Source organism: Lampris incognitus, chromosome 1, assembly GCF_029633865.1.
Source record: "Lampris incognitus isolate fLamInc1 chromosome 1, fLamInc1.hap2, whole genome shotgun sequence".
Taxonomy (NCBI): Eukaryota; Metazoa; Chordata; class Actinopteri; order Lampriformes; family Lampridae; genus Lampris; species Lampris incognitus.
The window spans coordinates 130,722,610-130,738,017 of NC_079211.1; the positions used below are offsets into that span (position 1 = coordinate 130,722,610).

General features: G+C 42.1%; 1 protein-coding gene across 1 annotated transcript; it reads right to left on the reverse strand.

Moving 5' to 3' along the window:
• Positions 1–9,768: 9,768 nt before the first annotated feature.
• LOC130112337 (transmembrane protein 233) lies at positions 9,769–12,869 on the reverse strand. The gene is given in 2 exon segments (XM_056279666.1): positions 9,769–9,933; positions 12,684–12,869. Coding segments are annotated over 2 exon segments (351 nt in total).
• Positions 12,870–15,408: the final 2,539 nt, after the last annotated feature.

Here is a 15,408-nt window from a genome sequence, read left to right on the forward strand (position 1 = left end):
TGTTAATTTGTTGAGGTAATCTGGAGAAATTGCACCCCACGCTTCCAGAAGCAGCTCCCACAACTTGGATTGGTTGGATGGGCACTTCTTGCGTACCATACGGTCAAGCTGCTCCCACAACAGCTCAATGGGGTTCAGATCTGGTGACTGCGCTGGCCACTCCATTACCGATAGAATACCAGCTGCCTGCTTCTGCTCTAAATAGTTCTTGCACAATTTGGAGGTGTGTTTAGGGTCATTGTCCTGTTGTAGGATGAAATTGGCTCCAATCAAGCGCTGTCCACTGGGTATGGCATGGCGTTGCAAAATGGAGTGATAGCCTTCCTTATTCAGAATCCCTTTTACCCTGTACAAATCTCCCACCTTACCAGCACCAAAGCAACCCCAGACCATCACATTACCTCCACCATGCTTAACAGATGGCGTCAGGCATTCTTCCAGCATCTTTTCATTTGCTCTGCGTCTCACAAACGTTCTTCTTTGTGATCCAGACACCTCAAACTTGGATTCATCCGTCCACAACACTTTTTTCCAGTCTTCCTCTGTCCAATGTCTGTGTTCTTTTGCCCATCTTAATCTTTTTCTTTTATTGGTCAGTCTCAGATATGGCTTTTTCTTTGCCACTCTGCCCTGAAGCCCAGAATCCCACAGCCGCCTCTTCACTGTAGATGTTGACACTGGTGTTTTGCGGGTACTATTTAATGAAGATGCCAGTTGGGGACCTGTGAGGCGTCTGTTTCTCAAACTAGAGACTCTAATGTACTTATCTTCTTGCTCAGTTGTGCAACGCGGCCTCCCACTTCTTTTTCTACTCTGGTTAGAGCCTGTTTGTGCTGTCCTCTGAAGGGAGTAGTACACACCGGTGTAGGAAATCTTCAATTTCTTAGCAATTTCTCGCATGGAATAGCCTTCATTTCTAAGAACAAGAATAGACTGTCGAGTTTCAGATGAAAGTTCTCTTTTTCTGGCCATTTTGAGCGTTTAATTGACCCCACAAATGTGATGCTCCAGAAACTCAATCTGCTCAAAGGAAGGTCAGTTTTGTAGCTTCTGTAACGAGCTAAACTGTTTTCGGATGTGTGAACATGATTGCACAAGGGTTTTCTAATCATCAATTAGCCTTCTGAGCCAATGAGCAAACACATTGTACCATTAGAACACTGGAGTGATAGTTGCTTGAAATGGGCCTCTATACACCTATGTAGATATTGCACCAAAAACCAGACATTTGCAGCTAGAATAGTCATTTACCACATTAGCAATGTATAGAGTGTATTTCTTTAAAGTTAAGACTAGTTTAAAGTTATCTTCATTGAAAAGTACAGTGCTTTTCCTTCAAAAATATGGACATTTCAATGTGATCCCAAACTTTTGAACGGTAGTGTATATAACGTGTGTGTGTGTGTGTGTGTGTGTGTGTGTGTGTGTGTGTGTGTGTGTGTGTGTGTATAGATTGACAGCTGATGATTGCTTATGGCATGAAACAGGCTTGTACTGTCATAAAGAATTTACTTGACTCACTGGATTATTTTGCTCATTTGTTGAGCACTTTCCCTACCATTGAGTGTTTCTTTAAACAAAGTTTTATATATATATATAAAATTGGGTAAAAGATAGATAGATAGATAGATAGATAGATAGATAGATAGATAGATAGATAGATAGATAGATAGATAGATAGATAGATAGATAGATAGATAGATAGATAGATAGATCTAACTATTATTTGTTTTATGAGGACAACATGACAACCCTTTGATATTGTCGTGGTGATTATTGAATTCCACGCTGACAGAAATGAGGAACGAGACAAAAATCTCTTACAGTATTGTCACACGATTTTAATATATGTTCATGAACAGACGCATCCAAGTCCAGGTGCCTGAATGTGCACCGATCAGTACAGTCCAGTCTCTCTTATAGGACAGTTGTCTGTTCTTCCCCTCCTTATCTCATGTCTTCCAACTCTCATCCACCAAGGCCATTTCTCCATTTAGTGTGTACAGACTTGCTACACTCAATGAATCTCCCATACAGTCAACAATTAACAATAGGTCCTTATTTGTGCACCTGGAGAAGACACTTTTAAGACTACCTTTGTTCTACTACACGTGGACTTCAAGCATCCATCTAAGCTATGTAAGGTCATGGTGAAAGAAGCAAACATCAAATATGAATTGCCCTCACAGATATTGTACTACCACAGTGTGGCAAGACTACTGGATTCTATAAAGCGGGCATAATCCTTGCATGACATTAATATGCAAAACACACAATTGTAGTAAACATGCATTCATTCAATAGATGTTCATTAAGAAATATGCCTTCAGACCTTAAATCAGAGGTCTCGGCAACATCATCAAGGCGCAAAGTCCTTCAAAAGTGTCAACAAAAAGTGAGGGTGATACAATTCTTGACGACAGGCATGTTGGCAGAAAAACAACACAACCCAGCCAACACTCCACAGCAGTTATACAATTCAAAATAATCTAAAATGACAACAATGCTCACTCAATGCATAGAAAAAATGTATACTGTCTATCTGAGGTGTGAATGACTATATACACCAGCAACATGAAGGAAACTAGCATGCCATTATACACAAACATTATCTGTAATTCCTCCAATAAGATGATTTACCAATTGCCTTGAGTGCACAAACAAAATATTTTCCAGTGCACAGAAAAGAGGTTTCCAATGTCCTTTAATGGAAACTGCCACAGTGACTGGAAGGAAAGTTAATTATGCTAAATGGGCTCTCAACTCCCCGTGACAAAACCCAAATATATGCCAAATATACCCAAAATACAATATATACAAAACATGTGACAAACAATAAAAACAGATTCCAGTTTGATACTAGATTAGCTACAATGTTACCAGCTCAGCAAGTGGCAGAATAGGAGCTACACAAAAAGTTGCACCGAGGCGACTTTCTGATAATAAACGTCAGACATCTATCTTTTTTTAGATTTTTGAGAAATTATCACATTTCCCTATCTCTTTTATTTAAAATACTCAGGTCCATGTTAAAGGTGGAACGAGTAGGATTTTCCTAAAAATCAATTTCAATTCAATTCAATTCAATTTATGTTCATTAAAAACAATGTGCAGGTACATGTTAAAAATGAAATGAGGGCTGTGGCTTCACCAAACAGTGCAAGACAGACACAGACAAACACATCAAACATAGTATAAGATATACACACATGAAGACCAAAAGCTAAAAATAAGTTCAGTGGGTAGCCAGTTTCAGGTGGGCAACAGCTTTGGGAAAGAAGTTGTTTTTGAGCCTGGTAGTGCGGGCTCTGAGGCTCCTGTAGCGCCTCCCAGAGCACAGCGGGGAGAACAGTCCATGGTTGGGGTGGGTGGGATCTCTGCTGATGCTGAGACCCCTTCGAAGGCAGCGTTTGTGATAAATGTCTTTTATGGCTGGGAGCTGGGTACCGGTGATATGCTGGGCCGCCTTGACGACCCGCTGCAAAGCCTTCTGGTCTACTGAGGTGCAGTTGCCGTACCACACTGAGATGCAGATGGTCAGGATGCTCTCTATGGTGCAGTGGTAGAAGTTGGTGAGAATTTTGGGGGATAGACAGGCGCTCCTCAGCCTCCTCAGGAAATGCAGGCGTTGTTGGGCCTCTTTCTCAAGGGCCTGGGTGTTTACTGTCCAGGAAAGTTCCTCGCTGATGTGGACTCCAAGGAATTTAAAGCTGGAAACACGCTCCACTTCCACCCCATTGATGTGTATGGGGGAGTGGCTGCAGCTTCTAGACCTCCTGAAGTCCACAATCAGCTCCTTTGTCTTCTGCACACTGAGGACAAGATTGTTAGTAGTACACCATGATGTGAGGTGCTGATTCTCGTCCTTGTAGGCTGTCTCATCATTGTTGGTGATACGGCCAATGACTGTGGTGTCATCTGCAAACTTAAATTATAGGCCAATTGCTCTGGCTAGCATACTATCCAAAGTATTAGAACAAATTCTCTTGGATAGGCTTCAACAATACATATAAACTACTGACAATCAATTTGGTTTTAAAAATAAACATGGCACAGATTTGTGTATATGCTCTGAAAGAAGTTGTTAGTAAGTATAGAAGACATAACAGTACAGTATTTATGTGTTTCCTGGATGCATCAAAAGCTTTTGACCGAGTTAATCATGGTAAATTGCTTGTTAAACTACAAGAGTGAGGGGCCCCTCTTATTTGATAAGGATCTTGCATTGTTGATATTCACATCAAATCATGCAAGTTAGATTGGGTAAGAGTATGTCTGCACCCTTCCCAGGGACCAATGGGATCCGGCAACCTGGAATACTGTCACCTGTTCTATTCAATTTGTATATGGATGATCTCTCTAAAAAGTTAAAAGAATGTGAGACTGGCTGTATGGTGGGGGATAGTCTTATTAACCATCTAATGTACGCCGATCACTTAGTCGTCATATCTCCTTATAGTGCTGGTTTACAGCAACTGTTCAGAGTCTGCTCAAGTTATGGTGTACAGCATGACATTAAATTTAACTCATGATTGCTAAAACCAAGGAGGATAAGAAGCAAAAATTTCCTTCATTCTTCATGGCAGACCAAGCACTAAATGTGGTGAACAAAGAAAGATATCTGGGTCACATCATCAGGAATGATTTATGTGATGACGATGATGTGCAGCGCCAGTGTTACAAACTCTATGCACAAGTCAATATGCTGGCACAAAAATTTCACATGTGTACAGATGATGTTAAAACTGCTCTTTTTAGGGCCTACTGTACTCCACTCTATACAGCCCACTTGTGGTGCAATTTAGCAAAGCAAAAATGAAAAAGCTGCAGGTAGTATAGAATGATGCAATCAGAATCTTGATCAAGCTTCCAAGATGGACAAGTGCAAGTCATATGTTTGTGACTAGTAATGCTCCCGCTTTTCATGCTGTGTTGAGGGATTTTATGTATAAATTTATGTGTCGATTAATTAACTCCAAAAATGTAATTGTAATGCTCTTAACTGAGCCTACGCAAAGTGACACAAGGTACTCCTCTTGTTTCTGGAAACATTGGAACAAATGTCTGTGTTGGTTTTAATCACTGTGGACTTGTGAACTGCTATTAGCTATATTTTTGTGTTGTTGTCCTGTCTTGTATTTTTCTTTTGAATGTGGACCTACCTATGTGTCTGAATAAAGTAAGATTTGATTCATTCCAATGGCAGAAGTCGAGCTAGCTAGCAGTAACAATAGCCTGGAAGCGTCTACAAATGGTTGCAGTAATACACAGCTGGATTTTGAGGACTTGATCACAGTTTACAAAGAAAAAGTTAAAAAAGAATAACTTCTAAAGGTAAGAACCAATTGATTATGCTGTCTGTGCATTGAGCAGTATCTGTGGTGATTGTGTGTTGCTGTATATTTGGTGGATGAGTTCATTTGATATGCTGTTTGCATAACGTGTATTGCATTACTGTGGTGTGATGCTGCTATATCGTGTTGGAGTCAGTTTGTCAAATTCATTATATGTTGGCTTTTGCAGTTCTGTATGAAGTTGCCTAGCTCACTTACTGAGCCTTATTTTGAAACCTGCATTCAGCTGTGCTGTGGGATTACCTCAGGATGGCATTATTATAAACTTATTCCCAGTCAGTCAGATTATTATGTATCAGTAATAACTGGTGTGCTGTCAGCTCGGATGGTTTTCAGTGAACACAAACATTGCCATAGTCTTGAGTCATGCACTGCCTTGGGATGATTTAATCCATTGTTTCCGTGTCTTGTGATTTGTGAGTGAAATGGCAGTACTTGGTCTATTGAACTGTATAGGCATCCCCGCTCAGCCTTATGGTGTGGTAGATTTCACATGCCAGCTTGACTGGAAGCTCAGAATAATTAAGGTGGGGTTTAATGGCTGCGGTGGGTGGCATGGGGTGGGCGTGGTGTGTGTGTGTGGGAGGCGGGGGGGGGGCTATGAGTTTCAGTGCCCAAGGTCCCCTGGGAGTACCAGTCCAGCCTTGGTCCTCTGCCTTTATTTTCTTATTTTGCTGTGTACGGTACATTTCTGGGTGATAACCTTTAGGCAGTGGGACTCTAAAAACGTAGCGACCAAGTGCCAGATCGAGATCATAAATATGACAAGCTCATGACCGGATTAACCCACCAGGGGCCCCCGAGGCATGCATGTCCATTGCCCCCGCACCATCACACAAACAATACGAAACATTGTTAAATGTTAAATGTAAAACTAATGCAAATACCCAACATGGTAGTTGACGCTATGCCAATCTGCATGGGATTCGGATGGAGACCACAAAGTATAACACAATTTTGAATCACAAAACAAACAGAGATGAGAATAGCAGCTCCCAGCATCGCAAACATATTCCAAAGCTTTCTTCCCACTTACAATGGCTTACCAACAGGAATTTCAAAGCAAATAATTTAGTGAAATATGGGCATATTTTAGTAAAACTCTCTGTTTAATTATTTTTCAGTATGGGTGTGTAAACAAATATGCAAGCTAGCACATTTGTTTAACTATACACAATGAAACAATGAAGCTTGGGGCCCTGCATCAGTAGAGACTGTAGCTTGGGGGCACCGTATCAATAGAGACTTTGTAGCTTGGGGCCCTGTATCAGTAGAGACTGTAACTTGGGGCCCTGCATCAATAGAGAGTTTGTAGCTTGGGGCCCTGCATCAGTAGAGACTAGCTTGGGCCCTACATCGTGAAGCAGGGTTGGAACAAACGTCCCTTGTAGGGTATAATTGGGGATCCCTACTATACGCAAACACAATACCCCTGACCTTTTGGGGCCCCTCATGGTCCAGGGCCTCGGGGCACTCGCCCGGCATGCCCGGTCCGTAATCCAGCCTTGGACAAGCTACGACAATGGCAGACACAGCGCAGAAAAGATGCAAATGTATTAAAGTGAAGCGAAACGCCAAGTGGACAAAGCTCGTTCACAGAATCTGGGGTTGGCTTTCACCCGCTGGCGAGCACTGAAAGAGAGGATGGGAATGAAGAGCAACATGGAGTTGGTCTGTACCCTGGGATGTGTTTTGGCAACTGTGGTACGCATCAAGAAGCATGTCTGCAGACTACAAGACAGGAGCGGGACATGTAGGGGCGTAACTTGTACCAGGACTTCCATCACCTGTCCTAACCTTGACCTCCCAACCTTAACGCCTCAGTGGGGGGCGGGGGTCTTATACTGGGGCGTTTCTTGAACTGAAAAGTGGGCTTTTCTTGTACTGAAGTGGGTGAGTGTTGCACTTTGGGGGCATGTCTTGTGCGTAACACCCTTCTCTTGCAGCCTGTAGATGGATACTGGTGGGCGCTTCTGGTGTCGAGCCGGGGAGGAGAAGCCAACTTTGAACGTTGTGTTTACAAACTGCAACCAGCAAAATGTACCCATTCTACCTTTAAGTCATGGCTGTTGAATTTAGTTTGTAAAACAATCTCTTTCCTGGGACTATTTCTTAAATTAGTCTGCGCTTTTGACAGCAGCAACTATGATTAAACAATAAAGGTAACTAATTTTCACTGACTTATGATTTTCATACCACGCTGAAATGAATGGAAACCAATGTTGTGTTGCTGTAAAGCCCCTTGAGGCAAATTTGTAATTTGTGATATTGGGCTATACAAATAAAATTGACTTGACTTGAAGGTAGGAGCAACGTGAGCACAATGCAAGGCTATGCTTCGAAAAATGGTCAGGATTGGGCCTAATGTAAAGTAGGCTGTGTTTGTAGTGTAAACACACCGGCAAGATCCCTTTCTATTGCTGATTTTTGCAAATCAGCAATAGAAAAGACCTGTGTCATCATATCTAATTTCTCAGCAGCATTCTCACAGCTATCTAGTTACAGGAAAAAGGCTTTGCTACCTGTTGGGCATTCCGAAACATGTCTGAGAAAAGGGGCAGTGATGATTAAACAATCTGAATAACAGTCTGGAAATGTTGGAGATTACAGCAGGCTAATACACAATGACAACAAATGACATCCAAGTACTCTTTAAAATGAAAGCCACAGTGAGCTAAATAGTCACTTTCTCGTACCCAAAAGTAACATAAAGAAATCTGATTAGTGATTACTCAATTTGAGCTCCTAATTTAAAGGATTATATTTTCAAACAAATGATTTGATACAGTTTCAATATGTTCTCCATCTCCTCTTGAATCCATTGGCCAAGTGAACATGACTGAGGAACCTCGTCTCTAGAGGGCGCTATGCAAGAATCACATCACTATCCCCCAACATGCACAGCTGCTAGCATCTTGCTAGAGAATGGTTTTGCAATTCATGTCTGTCCCATGCAATCGTTAAAAAACAAAAAAACTGAAACCATGTCCAAAACAATGGTTAGAATGATAATTACAAAAACCAGATTTAAAAATGACCCTTGGATTGCTTCTTAAAATTTCATAATGATTTTAATCAGCATGGTGGTGCCTCTGTGTGTCCTGGAGGACATACACACTATGTTTCGCCGTTAAATAGTATATATCAGAATTCACGATCTGCCAGACTCAATGAATTTCAGTGGGTATTGGGGATATGTGCTAACTGAGGCCGGGGAAGTTGGGACCATCAATATTTCACAAAAATCCATTAACATTCCTAAAGTACATATACAATATGTTTGTGGCAGGGCCCTCGAGATCCACATACACAAACTCTTCTTCATTCCATTTTATTCAGGTTTATTTTTTATACAGTTTTTATTTTCTATTTGTTCTGTGTTTACCTCTTCTGTCATTACCTTCTGTTTTATTTGGGTACTATCGCTTTAAAGTGCATTGCATTGCATATATTGATGTACAGAATTTGCATACATAAAATTTGATTGATTGCTAAGTGTTACTGTCTTTGAAATAACATCTATAAGAAACAGGGTTGCATTTAACATTGTTGTGCAACACACACATGACTGAATATGGAAAGTAGGAAACACTTGCTTAAGACCCCTCAACAGGGTGAACTGTTAAGAGATCCATTCCAGGCCGGTGGAACAGCTGATCTAGTGTGGTTGTCCAAATCCAGTTTTACTTGAAAGAGAAGTTATTTTTCTAACCATATGTTTCTGTCTAAAGAAAGAAAAATCCCACTTTGGAACGAAATTTGCATCACTGACTGCTTTGGTAAGCAAAATGTTTTGCAATTTCAAATATACATAAAATAATGAAAAGAGATGGACGAATTGACAGATTCCCACCTGTACATCACTTGATGTTCATAAAAAAAATTTTTTTTGGGGTCACTTCCTAGCCTAAACAATCGCTTTATTTTGTGATGATCATCATTCAAGAGTTCATCACAGGCCTTCGGTAAAAAACAAAAAAAAGAACGGGGTGTTATAACATACATTTGAGCCCCACTTCTAATCACCAGAAATGTAATTAACGTTTTTGTTTATTAGACTGCATGTTTCATCAACTCATTGTAATAAGACGGATGGATTTATGACTATAACCACTTTATATTGACTTCCTGTGAGCCAACGCAAGGTTCTTCTGAAATAAGTTGTAGCAATACTGTAAACTAAGATGAGGCCGAAAAGGGATCGAAAATGTCCACCTGTCACCTCTTGCAGAGTCTGATGTCTTAAACCACAGCGACTCATTCCTGTCTTTATGATCTCTCATTGTCAATGTTGTCTCCTCTCCACTTCCTTTCCTTCCATGAGGGGCCAAACTCTGTGCTGTCAAGCTAAGAATAATGGCCGATGTTACAAGAAATTGTAAATCTTTAACTTTCTTTGTTTACCTGAAGAAATTCAAAATGTGCTCGTGTTAACCACTGCTACATCAGAAAAGAACAAAATGTTGTAGGTGGCGATGACGATGAGGCCAATGACGAAAGATACGATTCCCATGTGGAGAGCTTTCCAACCCAGCCGTCAGGAGCCCTCGTAGTCTTCCTCATCATAACTGTTTTGAGCCTACAGGGTGAGTAGAGGGTTTGGGGGGAGGGGAAGAGAAGAAGAAGGTTGATGCCACAACCTGCACATAAATGTTCACCACAATACAAGCTCACCCTTATACATACTTTCATATATGGATACACCGATTATCCAAAACATTAAAACCACCTGCCAGATATTGTGTAGGTCCCCCTCGTGTTGCCAAAACAGCTCTGGCCTGTCGAGGCATGGACTCCACAAGACCTCTGAGGGTGTCCTGTAGTATCTGGCACCAAGATGTTAGCAGCAGATCCTTTAAGTCCTGTGAGTTGCAAGGTGAGGCCTCCATGGATCTGACTTTTTTTCCAGCACATCCCACAGATGCACGGTTGGATTCAAATCTGGGTAATTTCGAGGCCAAGGCAACACCTTGAACTCTTTGTCATGTTCTTCAAACCGTTCTTGAACAATGTGTGCAGTGTAGCAGGGTGCATTATCCTGCTGAAAGAGGCCACTGCCTTTAGGGCATGCCATTGCCATGAAGGAGTGTACATCCACATGAATGCGAGGACCCAAGGTTTCCCAGGAGAACATTGCCCAGAGCATCACACTGCCTCCACTGGCTTGTTGTCTTGCCATAGTGCATCGTGGTGCCATCTCTTCCCCAGATAAATGATGCACACACACCCGGCTGTCCACATGATGATGATGATGATGAAAACATGATTGATTAGACCAGGCCACCTTCTTCCACTGCTCCATGGTCTAGATCTGATGCTCACATGCCCATTGTAGGCAACAGGGGTCATCAGGGACACTCTGACTGGTCTGCAGCTCTGCAGCCCCATACGCAGGAAGCAGCAATGCACTGTGTTCTGACACCTGTCTATCATAGGTAGCATTAACTTTTTCATCAATTTGAGCTACAGTAGTTCTTCAGTGAGATCAGACCAGATGGGTTAGCCTTCGCTCCCCACTTGCATCAGTGAGCCTTAGGCGCCCATGACCCTGTCACCAGTTCACCGGTTGTCCTTCCTTGAACCACTTTTGGTAGGTACTGACCACTGTATACCGGGAACACCCCATAAGACCTGTCATTTTGGAGCTGCTCTCATCCAGTCATCTAGCCGTCACAATTTGGCCCTTGTCAAAGTCGCTCAGATCCTTATGCTTGCCCATTTTTTCTGCTTCCAACACATCAAATTCAAGAGCTGACTGTTCACTTGCTGCCGAATGTATCTCACCCCTTGACAGGTGCCACTGTAACAAGATGTTATTCACTTACCTGTCAGTGGTTTCAATGTTTTCATTGATCAGTGGTTATGTCTGTACATTTAGCTCCAGTTACACAGGCACGACCACATACTACATACAAAGATGTATGAAATTTAATGGGACATGGGTACACACATAGAGAAAGACTATCACCTGTGTACTTTATTTAAAGCTGTTTTGGCAGAGGGGACAAAACCTCTGCCAAAACGAGCGTTTTTTTTCAGGGTATCAGCCTGTATTTGCAACCTCTACTACTACTACTACTACTACTACTACTACTTTCGGCTGCTCCTGTTAGGGGTCGCCACAGCGGATCATCCGTTTTACATTTCTTCCATTCTTCTGCATCTTCCTCTGTCACACCAGCCACCTGCATGTCCTCCCTCACCACATCCATAAACCTCCCCTTTGGCCTTCCTCTTCTCCTCTTCCCTGGCAGCTCCATATTCAGCATCCTTCTCCCAATATGGGTTGAATAACACCAAAGTACATATGGTAATAATACCAAGAATGGGTTGAAGAATACTAATGTAGGAAAGGATATTAGATAAAGGCATTGACTGTATTCTTTTAGCTCATATTACAATGTAAGATCAATAATTCAGTTACTGATAAGCACATCGCTTGTGGTCAGTGAAATAACCACCAAACATACTCCTAAACCCTTCACACGAGTGAGTCCATTGAGTCATAGTGGCCAAGCTGACCCCATTCCACACCAGTTAGAGAAATATGAAGAGTAATTGAGAGGAAATCTAATCATGGACTGCAGTCTCGAATCAGACTCGGGCAGAAATCTTGTTGCTTGCTTACCACATGTATCTCTCATATGTAATTAGAGAGAGAAGATGCTTGGTTTCTCATATCATTACCTTGCATGGATTCATAATCCACATTTATATTAGGTCCACTGGTTAGATAGCCATGGATTACTGCACCCTGCACTCCTCCTCTTGTTTCTCACAGCTACAGAGATGCCACAGCTGCTGCTGGCACATTTATTTCTGTGAGAGGGGACAGTCCACATGGCTTACCTATCACAGCTCCCAGACTTTTAACATTACAGAGACCAACCTACACGTGTTGTTTTGAACTTAGGCCCTCATTTCTGTGCCAAACTTGTGGTGTACCGTTAAATGAGCACTCTATGACTGGAAGTATGCATCCATCAGCTGAAGCTTTTTTTTTTTTTCGTTATCTGTATCATTGACAGAGGTTTCTCTCTTTAATTCTGCAGATGATTCAGACTCATTGTTGGTTCACTCTGTGACAAACAGTTGCACAAACATATGTATAGGCCATTGTGACATGGAAGTAAACCTAACCAATATCCAACACATAAACCTGCAGTATCTTTGCTTTTCTCTGCCATTGTCACCGATATAATGCACTGCTCTAATGTGCCTGTTCAGTTTTTAGCAAAAAAAAGTTTTTAATATCAATAGAATGGTACACCATTTTTAACCCGTTCTCCAACAAAGCAGTAGGACAAAAATGATTCAAATTCAGCTCACCGGTATAGAGAAAACCAGCGCCACAATATTGATGTGCCATGCAGGGCGGAAGCAGGTGAGCATGGTCAGACAGAGGTAGTTACGCAGAGGGGGGACCTTCTGAGCCTCCCCGTCCTCCAGATGGTCAGGACTTCCATCTGATGTGTGCTTGGTGTTCCCGTCAGGTTGTGACTTCCCCGGAGACATGGGACCAGATGAGAGATACAGTGGAGGTGGAAGTAGTGGAGGGGTGAAAGTAGCACAGATGGGGGGGGGTGCATCAGTCAGGGGATAGAAACGAGAGAGGCTGAAAAGCTGGTGGCTGTAAAGGAAGGATGAGTGCACAGCGGAGGACTCCACCCAGTCATTAGTCTAAGAAGAGTTTACCAGAGAATAGTGAAATTGGGGCATGGGGGGCATTTTACCAGTCTATCCACTTGCCATTCTGCCCCGGCACCAAATCTTCCTCAACCAGAATTTGAATGCGGGCTGTGATAACCTTCCCTTCCTCTCTTTTTGTTTTCATGTTTGTACAACAATCGAACAACACCAGCGATGGCACACAAATCCACTCGTACACACTCGCAGCTAGCAAAAGAAAGTCAAACAAAGATGCAGAAGTGGAATGTTTTAAAATAATTTATTAGGAATTTTAAAAAGTTTTTTCCCCCCCAAGGAAGAAAAGAAGACAGGGAAAAGTCAGAAGAGAAAGTTAAAAGTGTTGACAGGATTGTTATTATTCAGTGAAAACATCATCAAACGTATGAGCTAACATGACAGCCTGCCACGGGGTGAGTAAGTCTGTCACAGTCTAAAACCTGGTGTGTGAAAGATTCATATAGTGCTTTGCTCTCAGACTGACAGCAGAAGGACAGCGCATTTCATTCTCCTCTTCCAGTGTAACGTCCCAGTAGTTCTCGACAAAATTACTTGGGTCTTAAAACTCATTTTGTCGCATTGCTTAAGTCTGTGTATTCCAGTGGATTTGTCGTGTAACTGTCACATTCTGTTGTGGCGGTGTTGTGTGTGTGTATGTGCGTGTGTGTGCGTGTGTGTATGTGCGTGTGTGTGCGTGTGTGTGTATGTGCATGTGTGTGTATGTGCGTGTGTGTGTGTGTGTGTGTGTGTGTGTGTGTGTGTGTGTGTGTGTGCGTGTGTATGGGTGGGGTGGTTATGGTAAACAAAGGTTAACAATAAATCCCCCCTCTCATTCACAAAAGCCCCACTTCCGAGAGTCCCGCCCACACATTGACAGACACACTGATGTTAATATCATAAAAAAAAAAAATGTCAGGTTAAAATTTCACATTTAAAACTGAGGTACCCATCCCAAAACAAAACATGGCACACTGGAAACCAGTACGTGTAACCACATAAACTCCAAAAAAAACAAAAAAACGTGCACTCTCACACATGAACCCAGCACGCAGCATCAGTCATATAAAGGGTGACACAACTGTTCCTGCGTATTAGTCCTTCACTTTTCCACAAAATTCGAGATATTAGAAATCACATTTCAAAACAATGATATGGTGTGAGAAAGAAAACGGCGTGTGTACCCCCCTCCACCCCCGCGCCCCCTTCCTTCAGATAAAGGGGCATTTCTACACCCGTAAAGACCCTTCTCTCCCGTGCTGGCTGACAGAGGAGTGTCCTTGCTGAAATCACAGTCGAACACAAAACCGTTTGACCTCGACGGGACCGAGATAGCTTTTGAACTCATTTTCCAAATCAAACTGACTCTTCATTGATAAGCCGTCTCACGGTGCAGAGGACTACGGGGTGGAACAGCCGAGGTACCAGACGCAGAGGGAGTTGCTGAAACGAGCACCCTCCCTACACTTTCCATTTCCTGGACCCAAAATTTCACTCGACACCCCCCCCCCCACCAAAAAAACAAAAACAAAAACAAAACAGTTGTATTTACAATATTTTACAAAATCACACAGCACATGAGTTATGTGACTGTGACTGGGTTCAAAATAATAATAATGATCGCTATTATTTGATCTTTTTTTTAAGTGTACCAAGTTCTTGTTAAAAACCTACCAAGATATACACTTTGTGACACATTCTCAAAAAATAGTATTAATCTGAAATGTTCTGTTAAAATTCAGTATGAACTAGTGACAAATATACACTTATTCAAAACAAATTACAGCCCCTGACCTTCAGTCAGGATGCACCTGGAAAACCGTTCTCCTTTTGTCTCCGTTCAAAATTCAAGGAAATCAACCTGGAGGTCAACAAACCCATAAAACACAACCAAAACAGATTAAGAAATAACAGTCGTCACTAAAAAACAAACAAACAAATAAACAAAAAAACAAAAAAACAAACCTAACAACAAAAACAAAACTAAAACAGTAGAGTGAAACTACACAACACAAAAACACGACTAAAAAATACAGCATCTTTATGTTTTCCTATTGCATGTAATCGGTAACGCTGTCGAAGATTTTGCTCCTGTAGGTGAACTAACCCCCCCCCTCCCCCAAATCCAACAGGAGGTTGGTATTTTGTTAGGTGATGGGGGCGTGTCAGATAGAGGGGTCATCACTGGGGTCGGGGTAACATTTGGGGATGGGGTCGGGGTAACATTAGGGTCGGGGGTCAGGGGTCGCGAGGTACAGCTGCCACAGCCAGAGAGGTGGACTGGACAGAGACAGGTCAGATCAGCTCTAAAGCAGCTTCAACTCCTTCCAGCTCTCAGTTTTACAGCTCTGCACTGACAGAAAGAAAAAAT